Below are 18,336 nucleotides of genomic sequence, written 5' to 3' on the forward strand. Positions count from 1 at the left end.
CAATCTCCAAATTGTTTCTCAGAAACTTTTCGATATCGGCTGCATTTGGTTTTACGGGAAGCACACTGAAGTCGACCACCAGTGTATTCTTACGTACGGTGGCCATTGTTAATTAAATTAACAACAGTGTTTGAGAACACAGAATTTGCTCTTCAGCAAAAAAGCGACCGTACTGATCGAGCGACGGCTGACAACTGTCTGACCATTTTGCCCGAGAAAACTAAGGGAATTACCTTTACGAAAAGTTTTAGGACCGATCGGAAATAGAAACCGTCACATGGTTATACTGAATACCCACGCCTTCACCACAACTGTGGCTATATGGGTCCTTTCGCAGATGCCTCTTCCAGACTCAAATGTAAGAACACAGACAGTGGTTTCAACAGACTTCTTCACTTCGACACACGATCCTAAAATCCAGAAATGATTCAACTCATTTGTATAATTCGAAAAGAGCTTATCTTCGCTACCCGCCAAAGATCAGCCCGCGACATATAGTTTGAGAAACGCTGATTTATGACACCTAGCAAGGTTTCGGAACAACTTGGAAGAGGCTATTTCTTTTCTGTTCTACCGGACAGCGAACACGCTTTTGGTTTATATTTTTGATATTGAGAAATCATTTGATAATTTATTTTTCCATTTTAATCTCTAGCGTTTTGTGTCATCTGTGTGTGTGGTTCAATAATTGTCCATTATAGTTACCAATTAGTTAGTATCCATTCGTCGTTTATTTTTCTGCATCTTTCCTCTTTTCTTGTTTATATTTAACATTTTATTCACTTTCATTTTTATAATTTATTTAATAATTCATACTTTGAGACTTGTTTGCAACATGTGAGCTCACCGCACGCACGCACGCACCCAAACCTCAGTGTTATGCCGATTCTTTCTACATAAACGACTTTTTGAGAAAATTTTGACACCGTTTTCCGCTTTTTATTTTTTAATTGGTTTGTTTTATATTTCGCACGGGGCGCATTTGCACCATTCTAGGAATACAGGTTTGTTTTGTAATCACATTGAGAATTTGTCCCACAGGTTTTTGTTTCGTTTCAGCCGAAATTGAGGATTTCCTGACTGGTTTGCGTGGCCGAATTGTGTAGCAGTGCTTGCTTTCTCACCGGTGTGTAACTTTTCAAAAGTCACACCCCACTTAACTCTAACATGAGATGAATTACGATAGTAATGGCCTTCGATTTTGTTTTCCCGAACGATATCGAGAGGAATGTATTGTTTTTGTTTTTTTTTCATGCCCTTAAAAATCGAAATGTGTGACCGAAAAGCTTCCTGCGTTTAGTTACTCTTTCTTTCTCTCTTTGGACTGAGTTTTTGAGCAGAATATGTTTTTGTTTCCTTTTTTGTTTTGTTTCGAAAGTAAATACGAGATCTTGGACACGAGACCACTTTTTTCTGTTTCTGTTACTCTATTAGTTTTTATTTCTTCGAGTCTAGCTTTTGGATATTATGTTTCCAAAGATGCTTACATTTATAGGTTCATTTTTCCGTTAATGTAATAGCGATATACGGACTATCATAGATTAATTTTCTTGATAACTTGTACATTTGGCATGTTGTGTTCTTACCTAGTCAAAAGTGTTTTTAGCGATATCAACTTCTTTTTCTCTAGATAAACAATGAGTATTATTTACACAGTCATAGTGATAAATATCTTTTTCGGATGGGCCCTGAGATGGGGACCTCCGCGATTCGCCAACGACAACTGGAAAAAGCGCTGTCTGATAATGACTTTTCTCTTCGATTCCTCGATCGTTTTTATAGTATTTGTATAAAATAATGATAGTAAACAAAAATAATAGACTTCATAAAAAATTGAGAAAAATTTAACTACTTATTTCGTTAGGGATTTGCGCTACTGCTAGATTTCTTCGGTCGACTTAACTTTGACGTCACTCATTTTGGAATGGGTGCCTGATGAAAGAGATCTCAGTTGGCGACCAAGTGAGAGTAGGACTAATGATATCGAGTTCTGTGTTTCTTTGCATTTTAACTTTTGATTTAGACTGGATTTTAGTGGGGGAGCATTATTTACACTAATCTTGGAAGGGGCGAGGGAAGGGAACCTACTTCCGCCGTCGGACTCGCGTGCGTTCTTCGCCACTACTGACGGCAGTCTGCTGTTGCCGCTCGGCACTCAGCTTGATGCTGTTGAGCAGATACTTGAACTGCATGACCTGCATTGCTGTCACGTTCGGATCGCTGCATGCTTCCAGCCACTTGAGGAACTTTTCACCATGTTCGACGGCCTCCGCCGAGCTTTTGATGTCCGCTACCAGCATGTGATTGGAGTCCTCGGAGATGTCGCTCTTGTGGTCGTCCTCCGTGGTGATGCCGTTCGTCGTTACGGCCAGGTCTCCGGTTTCCGGCTCGGGGCTGTTCACGGGATGGTTACTTACAGCGGGGCTGATCGAACGACGTCGTGGAGAGGTGGTAGATCGGATGGATAGATTGGCTGGGCTATCACGATCGTTGCTGTTCTGGTTCTGGTAGAGGAAGTTGTCCAGCACGTCCTTTACCTTGCCGTTGCACTTGGGTTCCGCTGGAGTTTCGTCGTCGACAGGTCCAGGTTGTTCTTCGTCGTCTTCCTGCTTCAGTTCTGACTTGGCGGATGTCGAAGGACTAGGATTGAAGCGCTGGAGGTCGTCAGCGGGAGCGACGGTGGCGGCGACATTCGATGACGAGTGATTGTGATTGGAGAGGTCTTCCGGTTCGGATTTGAGATTTTCCGGGCCGTTTGAGCTGTTGATGTTTAGGTTAATGGGTTGAGCATTGTTGTTGAGCGAATCGGAATTTTGGCCTTTGGTGAGCTGAGAGTAAAGAATGTTCTCGTAAGCAGCCTGCTTGGAGTTGGCATTGGCGTTGATTGTGTTGTTGTTGGACTTGTCTCCGGGCATGAGGGACGCTCCGAAGGTTTTGTACCACTGCCAGAACCATGAAGAGTTCTTGGTGTCCTCGGGAGTCAAGGACGGAGCGGAAGATGGTGGCGTTGGCTGTGGAGTCGAAACAATTGGCGGCGTAGGAGTTTGCGTCGACGGGTGATGCTGAACCTGCTGATGCTGTTGCGGTGGGGATGAACTCTGCTGAGGACTCGAAGGACGGGGCATCGATGAATAGAGGTTGTTCAGTCCGAGCATAGCTTGTTGCGATTTCAGCCAATACCATAGAGCTTCGTCGACCGGTGCGTTCGAGTCTCGACCTAGAGGAGCAGCAGATGGTTGTTGTTGTTTATATTTGTCGGATAGATTAATACCATGCATCATACCGTTACTGAGATCACCGGAAGTTTTCTGCTGCAGTTTGGCCAAGTTACGAACCGTCAGCGATGGAGTCTTATCGCCGTTCACTTCTGATAGGTTCGATGTGCGGGGACTCTGACTAGTATTGGCTTTGGGACGGGCATTACGCAGCGATTGGGCTGCAGTGAGTCCTCCTAGATTGGACATTGTGGCCAAGTTGTGATTGTTGTTGAGCTGAGCAAAGAGATTGAGATTTGTGGCGATTTCGTTGAAACTCAATGCCAGCGGGCTCTGTGCTAATCCGGACATCCCCGAGAGATGACTCAGGCTGGTCAGCGGACTGATGGCAGCCATCGAGAGATCTGCTTGCTTTGGATCTCCGTGTTTGCTAAGATCGGCACCGTAACCTTTCAGGTTCATTTCTTTGGATTTGCTCAAAGCGGATATCTCTGCAGCAGTCTTAGCAAACGAACTGAAATCCGCTCCGTGCAGTCCGTTCATAATGATATCACCTCCGGAAACTCCCAATCCCTTATCACCTCCACTGAGATCTAGTCCATTCATCGGCCCTCGTGGACTTTTGTAGAAGCTGTCGTCGTACTTCAGCTTCCCATTTCCAAACAACCCCTGTTCCAGTTTCAGTCGCTTCTCCGGAGGTCCGTTGAAGAGCTCTGCTGCGGCCACAGCCGTCAGAGCAGCTGCCGTGGCCTCGTTAGTGAGCTTTTCGGCATTCTCCGCAGACTGTCGAGACATGTACCGCAACTTCTCCTCATTTTTGCACCATCCTCGCAAGGTCGACTCCGGAACGCCAATATCCCGGGCAACCGATGCCTTGGACTCACCGTCGTGAATCCGCTGGATGGCATCGATCTTATCCGTTGCCGTGAGATGCCGCAAGGGGCGTTTTCCTTTCGTTGCCATCATCATCTTGAAGTGCGTCGTCGTGCGTGAGTCTGAAAATGGAAGGAAAAGACAAAGTGACCAGTTAGCGACCGGGTTCTTATGCCGCGTGCGTACGCTCGGCTTCAACTACTGCTATGTAAATTGGGGTAAAAGTGCGTCGGTCCCGGAATGCCCACCAACTATCCAGAGGCGCAGTGAGAGGCTGCTACCTCCATAAATCATTTACCCACAGTTGAGTGCAGCGACTTGATCCCTCCTTCTGGATTCTCTACCTATGCCGCGCGTGAGTTGACGCGCGTATCTGTGGGATCCAAAGCCGGCAAAAATGTTACCCCGCACCTTCAGTGGAGAAGAGTGAGAAAAAGATGACCTGTGCAAAAGTGCAGCATGCACCCACGGACATGCGATTATGCAAGTGTATGCGTCTTGCCGGTGGCGGATGCGTTGGCGTTGGTTGATGCACATATAGATCTCGATTTTCTTTCTTTTCCCCATTTTCAAGAAAGAAACAAAAATCTTGCAACCTGAACCCCGCCGCAAGAAAGAGAGCTGAGTTACCGCCCATCGCGCAAAAAGGAGCTTTTACAGGTAGTCGTCTCGCTTGTTCGCGCGATGGTGGCCCTCACCAGACGTCTCACTCTTTCCAACGAATTCCTCATTCTTCTGCATGGGGGGAAAGCACAGCGATGCACTTTCTGCGCATACGAAAAAAAGAAACAACTCTGCGTAAAAGTGTGCACCAAAACATGTGCTTTTTCGCAAACATACTTCCAGTCGCTCTGGGAGAGAAGCTGGGTGCGAGAGAGCTGCGGGCTGTTCGCTCTCCGGCTATCCGAACGTAAAATGAACCGAACCGAAGTCTCGGGCTCGTACCGCTGAGTCGGTTTCATTCATAAAAATTCTTGTTATGTTTAGTGTAGCGCTCAGTTCTGTCTGGCGAATGTGTTGGTGCTGGGTGGTGGTGAGCTCGTTTCTTGACCAGCTCGGAGCGTTGTTTACAATTTGCACATAAAATGCTCGCCCTGTATGGGTGCTTCTCGGATTGTAGTGGACATTTCCGTTGCTTGCTTTTTTTCCTACCTCTTAGTTTCATAATTCTCCATATAGAGTCCGAGAAAAGGACACTTTCTGCTGCTGGTTGTATTGGTTGTGTATTGGTGTAGGCAAAAATTTATTGCTTCTTCGCTGTGATTAGGTATTTTTCTTCGAAGGTTCAATAGACACACTGCAGCAGCGAGGGAAGATGACCTGCACATGCTGGTCTGGTCAGCGCAGCGGTTGAAGCCTAAGCTTCAGCTCCCTCACCCTCACGACCGGACCGGACTGGCATCTTTGATACCACCCTCGGCGTTCTGCGAGGGTTGCAGGCAGCCGCCACCGTCGCCGCTGCTGCATCCTTTCGTCTTCTTGTTGGTGGTCCTCTTCCTGTCGGGTTTTTTTCCCTCGAAATGTCCCATCGCATTCGCTGCAAGGGACACATAAATTCGCAGGGGTCGGCTCTGCCTGCGATCGGAGAGATCTGTTTTTATTTTTCAGCTGATGCTTTACGATTTGATGTGATTTTTTTGCCTGCCGTTCGAATAGGGTGGTGGAACCAATAATGGTCAATGCTTTATTAAGATTGAATTCAGAGAACTCAGCATCCACGACGTGATTTGAGCTTGAGTAGTCATTTGCTTTGTAATTATTATGGCTGTCTGACAGTACATTCAAAATGCTTTACAAGCATTTAGGTGTCCGGGCTCAATAGGCAACGAAATTTTGACACTACAGCGGGGCCGCTTCCAGTCAGTATTGAACAATAGACGAGTGCACCGATGAACTGACACTACAGCGGGGTCGCTTCCAATCAGAAGTGAAAGATTTTCAATCAGAAATGAACAATTCTGATTGGGAACGACCCCGCTGTAGTGTAAAATTCTCGGACCGCGATGAATTCAGTTCATCGGTGCACTCGTCTATAGCTCTATAGACGAGTGCACCGATGAACTGAATCCATCGCGGTCCGAAAATTTTGACACTACAGCGGGGTCGTTCCCAACCAGAATTGTTCAATTCTGATTTGAAATCTTTCACTTCTGATTGGAAGCGACCCCGCTCTAGTGTCAAAATTCTCGGACCGCGATGAATTCAGTTCATCGGTGCACTCGTCTATAGAGCGGGGTCGCTTCCAATCAGAATTGTTCAATTCTGATTGGAAATTGCTCACTTCTGATTGGAAGCGGCCCCGCTCTACACCGAGAAAAATTTCTACTCAATGACTGAGTTGGCCTTACTCAGAAATCGACAAATCCTTTGTTTTCTTGCTCAGTTTCGGCTAAAAGTGGGACAACCCATTGGCAATGGGTTGTCCCACTTTTAACGGAAACTGAGTAAGAAAACAAAGGATTTTTCGATTTCTGAGTAAGGCCAACTCAGTCATTGAGTAGAAATTTTTCTCGGTGTAGTGTCAAAATTCTCGGACCGCGATAAATTCAGTTCATCGGTGCACTTATCTATTATGATGGGGAATGGCCTCGCTCTAGTGTCAAAAATCTCGGACCGCGATGAATTTGGTTCATCGGTGGATAAGTCCATGGATCAATAGACGAGTGCACCGATGAACTGAATTCATCGCGGTCCGAGAATTTTGACACTAAAGCGGGGTCGCTTCCAATCAGAAGTGAACGATTTCCAATCAGAATTAAACAATTCTGGGTTGGGTTGGGGTCTGGCCAAAGTCTACGCTCCATACAAATTTCGAACATTTTGTATGAACAAAAGTCTACGAGGGGGGAGGGGGGGGGGGGGGTGTCCGAGATGGCCGAAAAAAGTCTACGTAGTGTACGGACAGCGCCTAAGTGCAACAAATTTGCAGTTATCGCACTGCTATCCGTCAAACGGTGCGCCAAGTTAGCCCAAATGAACAGTTGAATGAATTTTACGTTCATTTAACGTCAATTGACGAGTTGTTGACGCCTGTCTGACGTTGCAGTTATCGAATTTTGTTCGCTAAGTGAAACGTAAACATGTTGCAGTTATCGAACGTCTACTGTAACGCTTTGTTATGAGAATCGCGTTACGAAACGTTTCCCAGCAAAATCAAATGGGTCTGTTGGGCACACTAAACAAAGCCAGCAAGTGCCCTATGGACTTATCCACAGATGAACCGAATTCACTTGGTCCAAGCATTTTGTCACTAGAGCGGGGCTGATTGCAATCAGAATTAAAAATTCTGATTGGAAATGACCCCACTCTAGTGTCAAAATTCTCGGACTGAGTGAATTCGGTTCATCATTGGATAAGTCCATGCATGTTATCTAGGTGGCGATGGACTTATCTACCTGTGAACCGAATTCACTCGTTCCGTGAATTTTGGGCCATTTCCAATCAGAATCATCCATATCTGATTAGAAACGGCTTCGGTCTAGATTCTAAAATCTTGAACCAAGTGAATTCGGTTCATCGGTGGATCAGTTCATTGGCTAGAGGAACTGGTTCACCTTGCGTGAATGAGGATGAACCATCTGTCACTTTCTCTTTTTTTATATGAAGAATCTACTTTTTCTCTTCGTTAAATTCATTCACATTAATCCAACTTCCACCAGCCCAAAGAGTTCATTTTCTGTAAACGCAACATCGCTCAAACGTCAAATTAGTGCATTCGTGCAAAAGTCCATACATTTGTCCATAAAGACGTCACACGCCAACGAAGAACAAGATGTGATATTGCAATTGCTCTCAATTTTTCATCAATAAATTACACTAGATTTCGCTTGGATTACTCTCTATATTTTTTCGGGAATTTATTCCAGAAATTTCGTAAGTTATGCCAGGAAACATCCCTGCTAGAAGTCCGGGAGGAACTATTAAAAATGTCCAAAGGAGTATCCAAAATGTCGGCAAAATTTCTGGTACGGATTTCGAGAAGAGTTCTGGGAGCAATCCCAAGAAATCTGTAAAAATATGCTCAGGTGGATAATTGCAAGAAATCCGGTAAAAAGGCACCCAGAAGGCACTCCAGGCATCCCAGGACCAACACCGGACGGAATATTCAGAGAGAAGTCCCGGGAGAAACTTCAAAAGAAATTCCTCAAATATCTTAAGAAAACGTCCCAGCTGAAACTTCTGGAGCAACCCAGGGAAACTGTAGAAGACAACTCACGGAAATTTCTTGAAGAAATTATAGGAGAAATCCCGGAAGGAATTTCTGCAGACAATTTCTGAAACCCCCATATAAGAAATCCTTGGAGGACTTCTAGATCCCAGGAATAACTCCTGTAGCAACTCTGTTAGACATTTCGGAAAGATCTCTCGGGGATGTCCCAAGAGACACTCGGAAAGGACCACGGAAAACCTTCAAGATGAATCACGAGAGAAACTCCACGACAATATCTGCGATATATGTAGCGATGTTTCTAGGTGGATTATTACTTCCAGATTCACACACGTCTACACGGAATTCGCAGCATCTTCTGAAACGTCGGCTTGCCAAAAAAATCTGCTAGATCTAGAAGCCCAATGTTATATATTGCCCTTTACTGGCATTTACCAGCAAACCTGGTAAACGCGAATGTGTTGTGGATTGGCATCTAAGCGGAAAGAGAGAAGGATTTGTAAAAAAAGAGTGTTCATGGTATGGGCTCGAAGTCAGTTTGGCTTTTATTCCGCAGAATTGTGCCGTGGGTTCGAATCCCACCGGAACGCGATTTTTCTCACAATTTAATCTCTCAATTTGCCAATTAATCAATATTCTGTGTCTTCTGATTTTCAAGTTTTTCCCAGTATCTCATGCAGTATCTTCTGGGATTCTTCCAGAAGGTAATTCTGGAATTCTCCAAGAGCTCCGTCAGGGATCCCTCCTGGAGATCTTCCAGGATTTTCCTGGAAAATCTTCAAGGATTCCACAGGATTTTTTCCGGGAATCCCCGAGATTCCCTCCATGGATTTTCTTTAGACGCTCCCCACGAATTCCTACAGTAATTGTGGTAGAATTCCTTAGAATTTCCCTGGGAAAAAATAACTACATAAATTATACGAAAATTCCCTCCCGGATTTACTTCAGGAGTTCACCAAGAAGTCCTCCTGCAATAATGCATGATTCTCTTCAAGATTTCCCTGGAGTTATACGGAATTTCCTTTCATTAGTTCCTCGGAAATTCCTCTAGCAGTTTCTCGGATTTTTTTTTCCAAAAGATTCTCGGAAATTCTTTCCGAAGTTCCTCGGCAATTCCGCCTCGAGATCTTCGGGAATTACTCCTGGAGTTTCACAGATATTCCCCCACAAGTTTTTCGGAAATTCCTCCAGGAGTTCTTCGAGAATTCCTCCAAGAGTTCCTAAGATTTTTTCCAGGAGTTCCGTGGATATTCTTCCAAAAGCCTCCCAGAAATTTATCCAGGAGTTCCACGGGAATACCTCGAAGATCCTCTTGAATTCATCTATTCATCTAGGAAAATCTCGGGCGTACTTCCAGTAGTTCCACGTGAATTCCTCCAAGAGTTTCTCGGGAAATCCTTCAGAATTTTCTTGAGAATTCCTCCAGGAGTTTCCAGAGAATAATATCTGGAGCCCCTCGGGAATTCATCCAAAAGTTTTTCGGTAATTTTTGAAGAATTTCCTCGGGAGTTTTTTCAGGAATTCTTTGTAATTTGCAAAAGCAGTTCCTGGGGATATTTTTCAGGAGTTTCCCGAAAACTCATCCAGCAGTTCCACGGAAATTCCTTCAGGAATTTCAGTTTCTTGGAAATTTCTTCAGGAGTTCTTCGACATTCTTGCCAGGAGCTCCCCGGAAATTCCCGATGATTTCCTGGCGATATTCAAATGGATTATCCAGAGGTGTTTCTAATAAACTCCTGGAGGATTTCCCGAAAATCTCCTGCAAGAATGCCCCCGAGAAACTGCCAGAAAAAAATCCCGAGGAACTCCCGGAGAATTTCCAAAACAAAACTTCCCGAGTATCTCTAGGATCAGGTGGAATTTCCGAGGAACTCTTGAAGGAATTCCTGATAAACTCCAGGAGAAATTTCCGAGAAACTTCTGAAGGTATACCCGAGATCCTCATTGAGGAGTTTCCGAGGAACTCTTGCAGATATTCGCAAGAAACTGGTAAAGGAACTACCGAGAAACTGAAGGAATTCCCGAGGGACTCCAGAAGATATATCCGATCAATTCATAGAGGAATTATCGAGAAACTCCTCGAGGAATTCTCGAGGAACTACTGGAGTAATTCCCAAGAAACTTGTGGAGGAATTCCCAAGGAACTGCTGGAGCAATTTCTTAGGAACTCCTTAAAGAGAATTCCCAAGATACTTCAAGAGGAATTCACGAGGAACTGGTGGAGGAAGTGCTGAGCAATTCCTGCAGGATTTCCTGAGGAATCCCTGGGGTATAGCCATGGATTTTTTGGGAGATTCTCGGGAAACTCCTGGAGAAAGTCCCTAGGAACATTCGAATGAATTTTTGAGAAACTCCTGGGGAGCATCCCGAGGAAATTCTTGATGAAATCCAAAGAAACTCTTGAAGTAATTCCAGATGAACTCCTACTCCAAGAATCCTAGAGATTTCCTTAGGGGTTCTTTCAGGAATTGCTAAAATTCCGCCGGAGGTTTCTCCAATGATTCCTCTAGGGATTTCTCTATGGAAGCCACCATTAATTCCTCCAGCAATTACAGCAGAAATTTCTTCAGGAATTTGTCTGGGGATTTCATCATGATTCCTCGATAGATTTTCCCATACGGCTTCCTCTATGGAATTCCCAGGGATTCCGCTCGGGATTCCTCCAGGATTTCTTAGTGATAGTCCTACAGGAATATTTCTCTGCATATCTTCGGTATTTTTTTTTAATTCTTGCCTCAATTCCTCTAATGCTTTCTGCTAAGATTCCTCCAGGAATAGCTCCATTTATTCCAACTGATTTTTTTTTTCAGTAATACCTCCTCTAACTGCTTCGAGGATGGCTCCAGTAATTTTATCTGAAACTCAGATTAGAGATTTCTCTAGGGATTTCCCTATGGATGCCTTCAATGATTCCTCCAGGAGTTCCTCTAGGGAGTTATCCTGGGACTCTTCTAGGAATTTGTTTAGAGATTTTAATAGGGATTCTTCCTGGAATTACTCGTAAGCATTTATTCAGGAAGTTCTTAGGCGACCACTCCAGAAATTCCTTTCTGAATTCCTTCAGGAATCCTCGTCGACACTCGGCCAAAAGACATTTGATCATCGCCTTTCGGCGAAATGGTGTTCGTATAAATGACCTAGAACCATTTCGTACTATAAATGCACATTTGAAATTGTATGTCAAATATAGAGATTTAGTTAAAGAACGAGTTGTTTTTGAACATCAAATGAAAATTCATCGAAAAAGGAACTTCACAAGAGCATATCAATAGGCCTAAAACGCTGCACACATCTACCACATACCGGGTCCATCACCCCAGCATTCTTCCAACTAATTTTTTCGCCTCATTTTTTCAGCTGCAGCAAATTTCCTCCCCGTGTCTCTGCCCCCTTCCCGTCCCACCGTCCCGCCCAAGAAGGGTGACGTTTTCTGCTGTTTCGTTCCTCGTTTTTTTTTCATTCTCTATTTTTTGCAATCATCATCATCAGCCACCGTCCGTCCATCCGTTCGGCCATGTAGGTACCCCCTCGCCACTCATTCGTCCGGGTGGTGGTGAAGTGGCCGGCGATGGTGGTATACATGTCTCCGCATCCGCCGTCGCACACACCCAGAGAACGGAGATCGATTCTGGATGCTGTGCACGTCCCGACGGGACAGGAGGACTTTTCGTCGTCGTCGTCGTCGTCTTGGCCTCAGAGCACTAGCAGCTTGGTTGCACCATCACGGGTCGGGGGTTCGGGACGGATCGAGATAGAACGGAACGGAACTCCTACCCCCATTGCAGCAGATCGGGAACGGGGTAGAGGAGAAATGACGTAAGGACTAGTGTCCCAGCTTGCTGATGCTGGCAACAAACCGGGGGGAGAAGCTTTTTTTGTCTCCCCCACCCAGTTGCTTCGTTTTCTTCTTTGAATGAAACGGTTTTTTTCCGATGCTCTCTCTGTTCACTATTCTTTATGCTACTAGTCGCATTAATTTATAGAACTTTTACTTTCGCTTGTTGTAAATTATTGCCCTAGTTTTGTTAGCATGCTTTTCTTCTACCCACCACATGGGTGGTGGTGGTTTTGCCATTTTTTTTGTGTGCGCAAACTTCATCATCGATGACGATGGTGACTGGTGGTGGCGTTCCGGTGGGTAAGATTTGGACAGAAAAAATGGAAATGAAAAACATGCTAATTGAAGCATGTGGTTTCTGGGAGTTGACATTGACACGAAAGTAAAAGTTAAGGATGGCACCGACTTTGTGGTTCAGCATACTCTTTTATATCTATTTTATCTACTTAATCACGAAATCAAAGCACCATGAACTTGGTGTTTGCAATTTTCAATCAGTGTTTATATTTTCGTATCATAGTGGTCAATGAAACACATTTTTGCCGAAGAACACCAACAACCCTTTGTCTCAGCTTTACAGATTGTGACCTAAGCTCGAAAACATTTGTCAGTGATAACACAGAAGCTGAAATTATTGCTCACCTAACTCGTGAGTAAACAGAATAGTGCCGACCATGACTTGTATCCATTCACATTGCTTGATTCCAGGCAATGAGAGAGCAAACTCCCTTTGATGTGGATACTAAAAAGGCGGTATTTACGAGCGTCAAATCGATTTCAAATTTGTTTCTGGATAGGCCCGTGAAGAGACCTTGATCGAGGATTGGAGAGATGGGTAAATAAATACACTCTATCATTCCACAGGTGTCGAAGAAACCACGGTTCAAGGTATCGGATTTATACCATGATTTCAATTGTGTAATGTGTCGGCTGATGTCCAACCTCTATTTGAGAAACACACATACCTTCCGTATTCGGCTCTTCGTGTCTGCGGAGAGGATATCGAACATATTATGAGTGTGGACAATAGGCGTTGGAAAGCAACAGAAACTTGTTACAGGAGTATTGACAGGCCTTGATTTGGAGTTTTATGTATCAGTTCTCGAAAAGTGTTGGTGTCAGAGTTTGTCCACTTGTTGTCGTGGTTTATCGATAAATGTTTTGGTCTGTCATAGATAAGGACAATCTGTTTCATCAGTACACTCAGCCGAATAACCTCAGGATTTTTTAAGGCCCAACTTATGAAACGGCCTTTAAATAATTCATAATGATTCGGATGAATTTCAAAAGGTCACTCTCATATCACAGCTTGACTTTTATTAATGTTTAGCAACATGGTATTCTCAAGTGTCAGTAGTCGTGTGGATAAAACACGGCCTCGGAGATTCGGACGTTTATGGATCGAATCGGGAAGGTAACATAAGGCTGAATTTCAAAAGGCTGAATGCACATAAGGCTGAATACAAAAGGCTGAAACTATGGATATGTAACAAAAGGCTGAAATTACAGAAGGCTGAAATAACAAAAGGCTGAAAACATGGTTTTTAGGCCTGAAACGCACTTAGCCGAAAGGGTTATAATGATTTTAATTCTTAGGAGGATTACTAGTCGTACAATATTACTAGTTACACTAATATTACAATATTACTAGTTGTCCCATGTACAGTTTAGTAAAACGGTTAAATTATGATCTATGCATATACCTCGAAAGAACAGCCTATCTAAAAAAGCGGGAAAAATCTCTGATGGGAGAGTAAGTATTGTGACCGCAAATAGTACAGTGTAACGACTAAGTGGAAAGGTTTGATAATAATATCTCCATACTAATAACTCTCCCATGATAGGTTTTTTTTTTTCTTTTTTTAAATAGGCTGTTCTTTTGTGGTACATGCATATATTCAGTGCTGGCATTCCTACCAATGTGTAAAATGAAGCGAGCTTCTGCGTGCGCATTTTTTTTATCAAAGATGTTGCTTCTTTTAAAATGTTGAAAGAACAATAATTTAAGTTCAGGTGTTGAAGCTGCTTACTTTTTACCAGATGTTTCTCCTTCTTTTAAACATAGGCTATTCTTTCAAATAGTATTGTATGCGAACTGAACGCGAGCCAAAAATGAACTGAACACTTTAAATTTTTTAGACGACAAAGAATTGAACTTGCCTATCAGAGCTTTTGCTGCTTAAGAATATCATTTGGCTCTGAGTTCATATGCGCTTATCTTCATCATTAAATCCTATGTGCCTTCTTTCCTAGGACTAGGACCTTGTGCCGCATCTCCATGTTTGGACGTTATTATTTATGTTATTTCACGGGAAAATGCGTCACATTGGTACGACATTGTGGTCTCGGATATGGAAATACAGCTCTAGGCATTCGGATTTTTCGAAACACACGATAGTCGGGCTTGTTCACTCTCGCAATAGAAGCAGATTCTTAATCGAATTAGTCCAAAAGATTGCTAAAATTGACGAAAAAAATGGCACAAATATGACCATTTTAGTTTCACAGATACCAGGGTAACATGTTAGTCAGCATGCTACGGGTGCAGTTCTTTCCATTAGTTTATGCCGCGTTCAATTTGCATGTTCAAATATATTTGATCGCAGTGTGCCGAGTATGATCTTCAACGCAAATTGATCGCGTTCACCTGTGGTGCTGCAATTCGGTTTTGAACTCCTATGCGCACAACATTGCTTGACATAGGTATATGGAAAATAGTTTCTGTCGACGCGAATAAAGCGGTATAGTCCCCGGAGTTCTGGAAAACCCGAAAATCTCCTACGTTAATATATTGTTGGGCTGAGGAGGGGTGAAGTATAAGAAAGTTTTTATTTCCTGTCATGGTTCCTTGAGAAACTTAGAATGGCCAACTGATGGACTGACGATCAGACTCTGTTCGTTTAGGCAAATCTATGATTTTCGATGGTTCATGCCGTTAAATCCGTTACTGTATTGTATTAAATTATATGATTGGAAATCTGGATTTTCCAAAACCCATGTTGACCGGACTGGTACGCTCAGATATGATTCCAATAGCAGGAGAGTTTCTGAATCTAATGAGCTCCAATGTTTGAAATCTGTGGAAACATGGTGGAGGTATAGCCATTTCAGTTTCGCGGATCCCACGGTACCCTGCTGGCGTTCAATTTGGAGCTCGTACGCGTTAGAAATTTTGAACTGAACAAAGTTCGAACATTCTTGAGCAATAGTTACAATTGTTTGCATCTAAGACTCATTCAACCTAGTTTTCGTGTTATACAAAATACTTCAAACGAGTGGAAATGAAATATTGGCGAATTTTTTCGTCAATTTGAGTTTAGTATTTGTAAAGTATTAGCCGATATGATACTGAATAAAGTACATTAACATAGACATTATGATAACGAAATCCATAATATTATGATCCACTCGAATGTCTTTTCATCAGTTAGAGCCTTAGCTCGCGTGACCAGATGTCCATTCGATGAATAGTCCAATCGACTAAATGTCATATATGTACTTCTTCTTCCGTAAATTGGGTTTTGACCGAATGTTCATTTGACCAAATGTCCGTTCGACCAAATTTCCAAAGATTTTTTTATTTCCTATGATCATTTCAAGTCGAGTCGAATGTTTTTCAAAGATCAATAGATTAGCCATTAATGTTCAAAATGTCATTTCATTCGATTCTCTACAGCTTTCAAAACTTTTCAGCCTTTTGATACCTTTCAGCCTTTTGATGCTTTCAGCCTTTTGATCATTCAGCCTTATGTGTTTCAGCCTTTTGATCATTCAGCCTTATGTGATTCAGCCTTTTGTACGTAACCCATCGAATCCAGTCTACATCATTCTAAGATTTTTTTTTTGTTCTTTTCATAGGTGACATCTTATGAAATTTGTCATAGCAAGCACGATCAATTTTCATAAGGTTTTTATGGCATCCATAAGTTTTAGTTATAGCAAAAACTCATAAGCTATTTCGATGAATTTCGCTGGTTTTTTCGCTGAGTGTATTTTTAGTAACGATATTTAGCATATATCAGCAAGTATTTTTCTTTCATTCTTCTAAATCCCGCCTACCCAATTTTAAACTTTTTTATCCCATTTTTTAGCCATGAAAAAGTCGTAGTTTTTGTTCAACAAATTGCACACTATATCAGTTCACCCAAACCAGAGCTACGTAGTATTAGTCATATCAGTTGACCACTAATATTGCACTGCCGTCACAGTCACTGTAGGCCGATCAATATCAAGACAACAATGACAAGAGTCACTTGAATTTGACTCATTACTTAGATCACTATCATTGCATGTGGTATTTTGATGGTTTTAGTCAAAAGTCAATCCCATGAGCCATTTTACGAAGTGACAACAATGTTGATGATGATATTGGTTTTCACGGGTTATTGGACGCTACCTCCTGTCAAAATTCATTCATAAAATCGGCTCGTAAAATGTACTATTGATAACTATTTAACAATACTTGTTATTTTATTCTACAAATTCAAATTTCCTGATAAATCTTCATTTCGATTTTGAAACAAATTTTAAAGATTTGTGATTTGTGATATTCACACACCATCGCAGTCAGTCCAGTTGTGATGGAAAAAAATAAAGTTATGGTGACTGGTGACTCAACAGAGCACACGCTGACATGGATCGTAGCCGGTCCATCAAAATCGGCTATTTACTTAGTAAAGATTGTGTCATCGCCGTCATTGCGCTACTCTGATCCAAGCAATGGATATTTTGTTTTTATTTGTCTAATAAGTCTTTGTAAATATTTTTTCGTGTAGTTTTATGATATAATCAACTGTTTGTAAGAAATATTTCTTGATTGTACAATATCTGTAGATAGAGGTGTGCGCCGCCGTGCCCCGCCGGCGCCGCCGCCGATTTTCGGTTCACGCCGACGCCGCCGCCGATTATTTTTCGGCGCACCGCCGCTTACGCCGACGAACTTTAATTTTCTACGCCGATCTAAAAAAACGCATTGATAAATTAAATTATTTCTTGATTTATTTCATTAAATATTTCAAACAATGGAGTCATGTGCATACATAGCATTTGTAAGGTCGTTTTCAGCGGTGGTCCATTTTTTTTTGTACAAATTTATAACAGTTCTAAAAAAGTGAATGAGTTTGTCCTTCGAATTAAAATGAGTTTACAAAGATACCGGGGGTTTCCTGAAGATAACTGATGTCTGAAAGAAGAATCTAGGGATTCCGAAGATTGAAGAAAATGCTGGTGATTCTGAAAAAAAAAGTTGTTGTCGTGTTCATCACCAGAAGAGATGAAATTTCTCCAGCAACTCTTTTGAGGATTCTTCCAGCAGTTTTGTCAAGCATTCCGCTAAGAGTTCCTCCGGGAACTCTAGAAGGTCCTTCGGAAAATCCGAGGGTTTCCTCCGAGACATCCTCTAGGAGTTTCTTCGGGCATTGCTACAGAATTTTCACTGAGACTTTTTATAGTACTTCCTCTAGAAACTCCTCTAAGAGTTACTCCGGGTATTCTTTTAGGAGATCCTCCAGGAATTCATCTAGAAGTCTAGAAGTTTTTCCTGGGAATTACTTTAGGAGATCATCCGGCAATTCCTCAAGGACAGAGGGACGAATGACCAGTGACCACTAGGTTAAAGTCCCTCTTCAAAACCAAATACACACACAACTCCTCTAGGAGCACCTCCGGGAATTCCTCCACGAGTTCATTCGGGAATTCCTTAACGAATTTTTACGCGAATTACTTTAAGGGTTCATAGAAATTGCACTGGAAATACCCGAAGTTTCCTCCGATAATTCCTCTAGGAGTTTCTCTTATAATTCCTCTAGTAGTTCTTCCAGCAAGTTCTGTAGCACTTCCAGGAGTTTCTTTAAGAGTTCGCTCGGAAATTCTTCCAGAAGTTTCTCCAAATGTTCCTCTAGAAGTTCCTGTGTGAATTTCTCTAGGGTTTCCTCTAGGAATTCTTCTGGGAATTCCTTCCCTTTCGAGTTTCTTCGAGGATTCCTCACCATTTTTTCCGAGAATTACACTAAGAGTTTCACTGAGACTTTCTCTAAAGGTTCTTCCGGGAATTCCTCTAGAAGTTCTTCCGGGAATTCGTCTAGAAGTGCTTCCGGGAGTTCAAATATCTTCGGAAACACCTTTACGAGTTTCACCGGGAAGAAGTTCCCCAGGCAATTTCACTACGAATTGCTATATAAGTTTTTTTTTCTAGAACTTGCACTGGGTATGCCAAGAGATTCCTTCGAGAAGTCTTTCATGAA

The 18,336-nt window shown here is 42.6% G+C and overlaps 1 protein-coding gene across 4 annotated transcripts in view; it reads right to left on the bottom strand.

Annotated features, from left to right (window-relative positions):
* Nucleotides 1-597: 597 nt before the first annotated feature.
* LOC109415558 (protein distal antenna) overlaps nucleotides 598-18,336 on the bottom strand; it is a 106,730-nt gene continuing 88,991 nt past the window's right edge. For 3 of the 4 annotated variants that reach the window (XM_062846169.1, XM_062846170.1, XM_029867037.2), the window contains exon 3: nucleotides 598-4,210. In XM_062846169.1, coding sequence (XP_062702153.1) covers nucleotides 2,085-4,184 — 2,100 coding nt within the window. In that variant the 5' untranslated portion in view covers nucleotides 4,185-4,210 and the 3' untranslated portion in view covers nucleotides 598-2,084. The remainder of the gene's footprint in view (nucleotides 4,211-18,336) is intronic. The other variant, XM_029867038.2, reaches the window with a different exon arrangement.

Source organism: Aedes albopictus, chromosome 1, assembly GCF_035046485.1.
Source record: "Aedes albopictus strain Foshan chromosome 1, AalbF5, whole genome shotgun sequence".
Classification (NCBI taxonomy): Eukaryota; Metazoa; Arthropoda; class Insecta; order Diptera; family Culicidae; genus Aedes; species Aedes albopictus.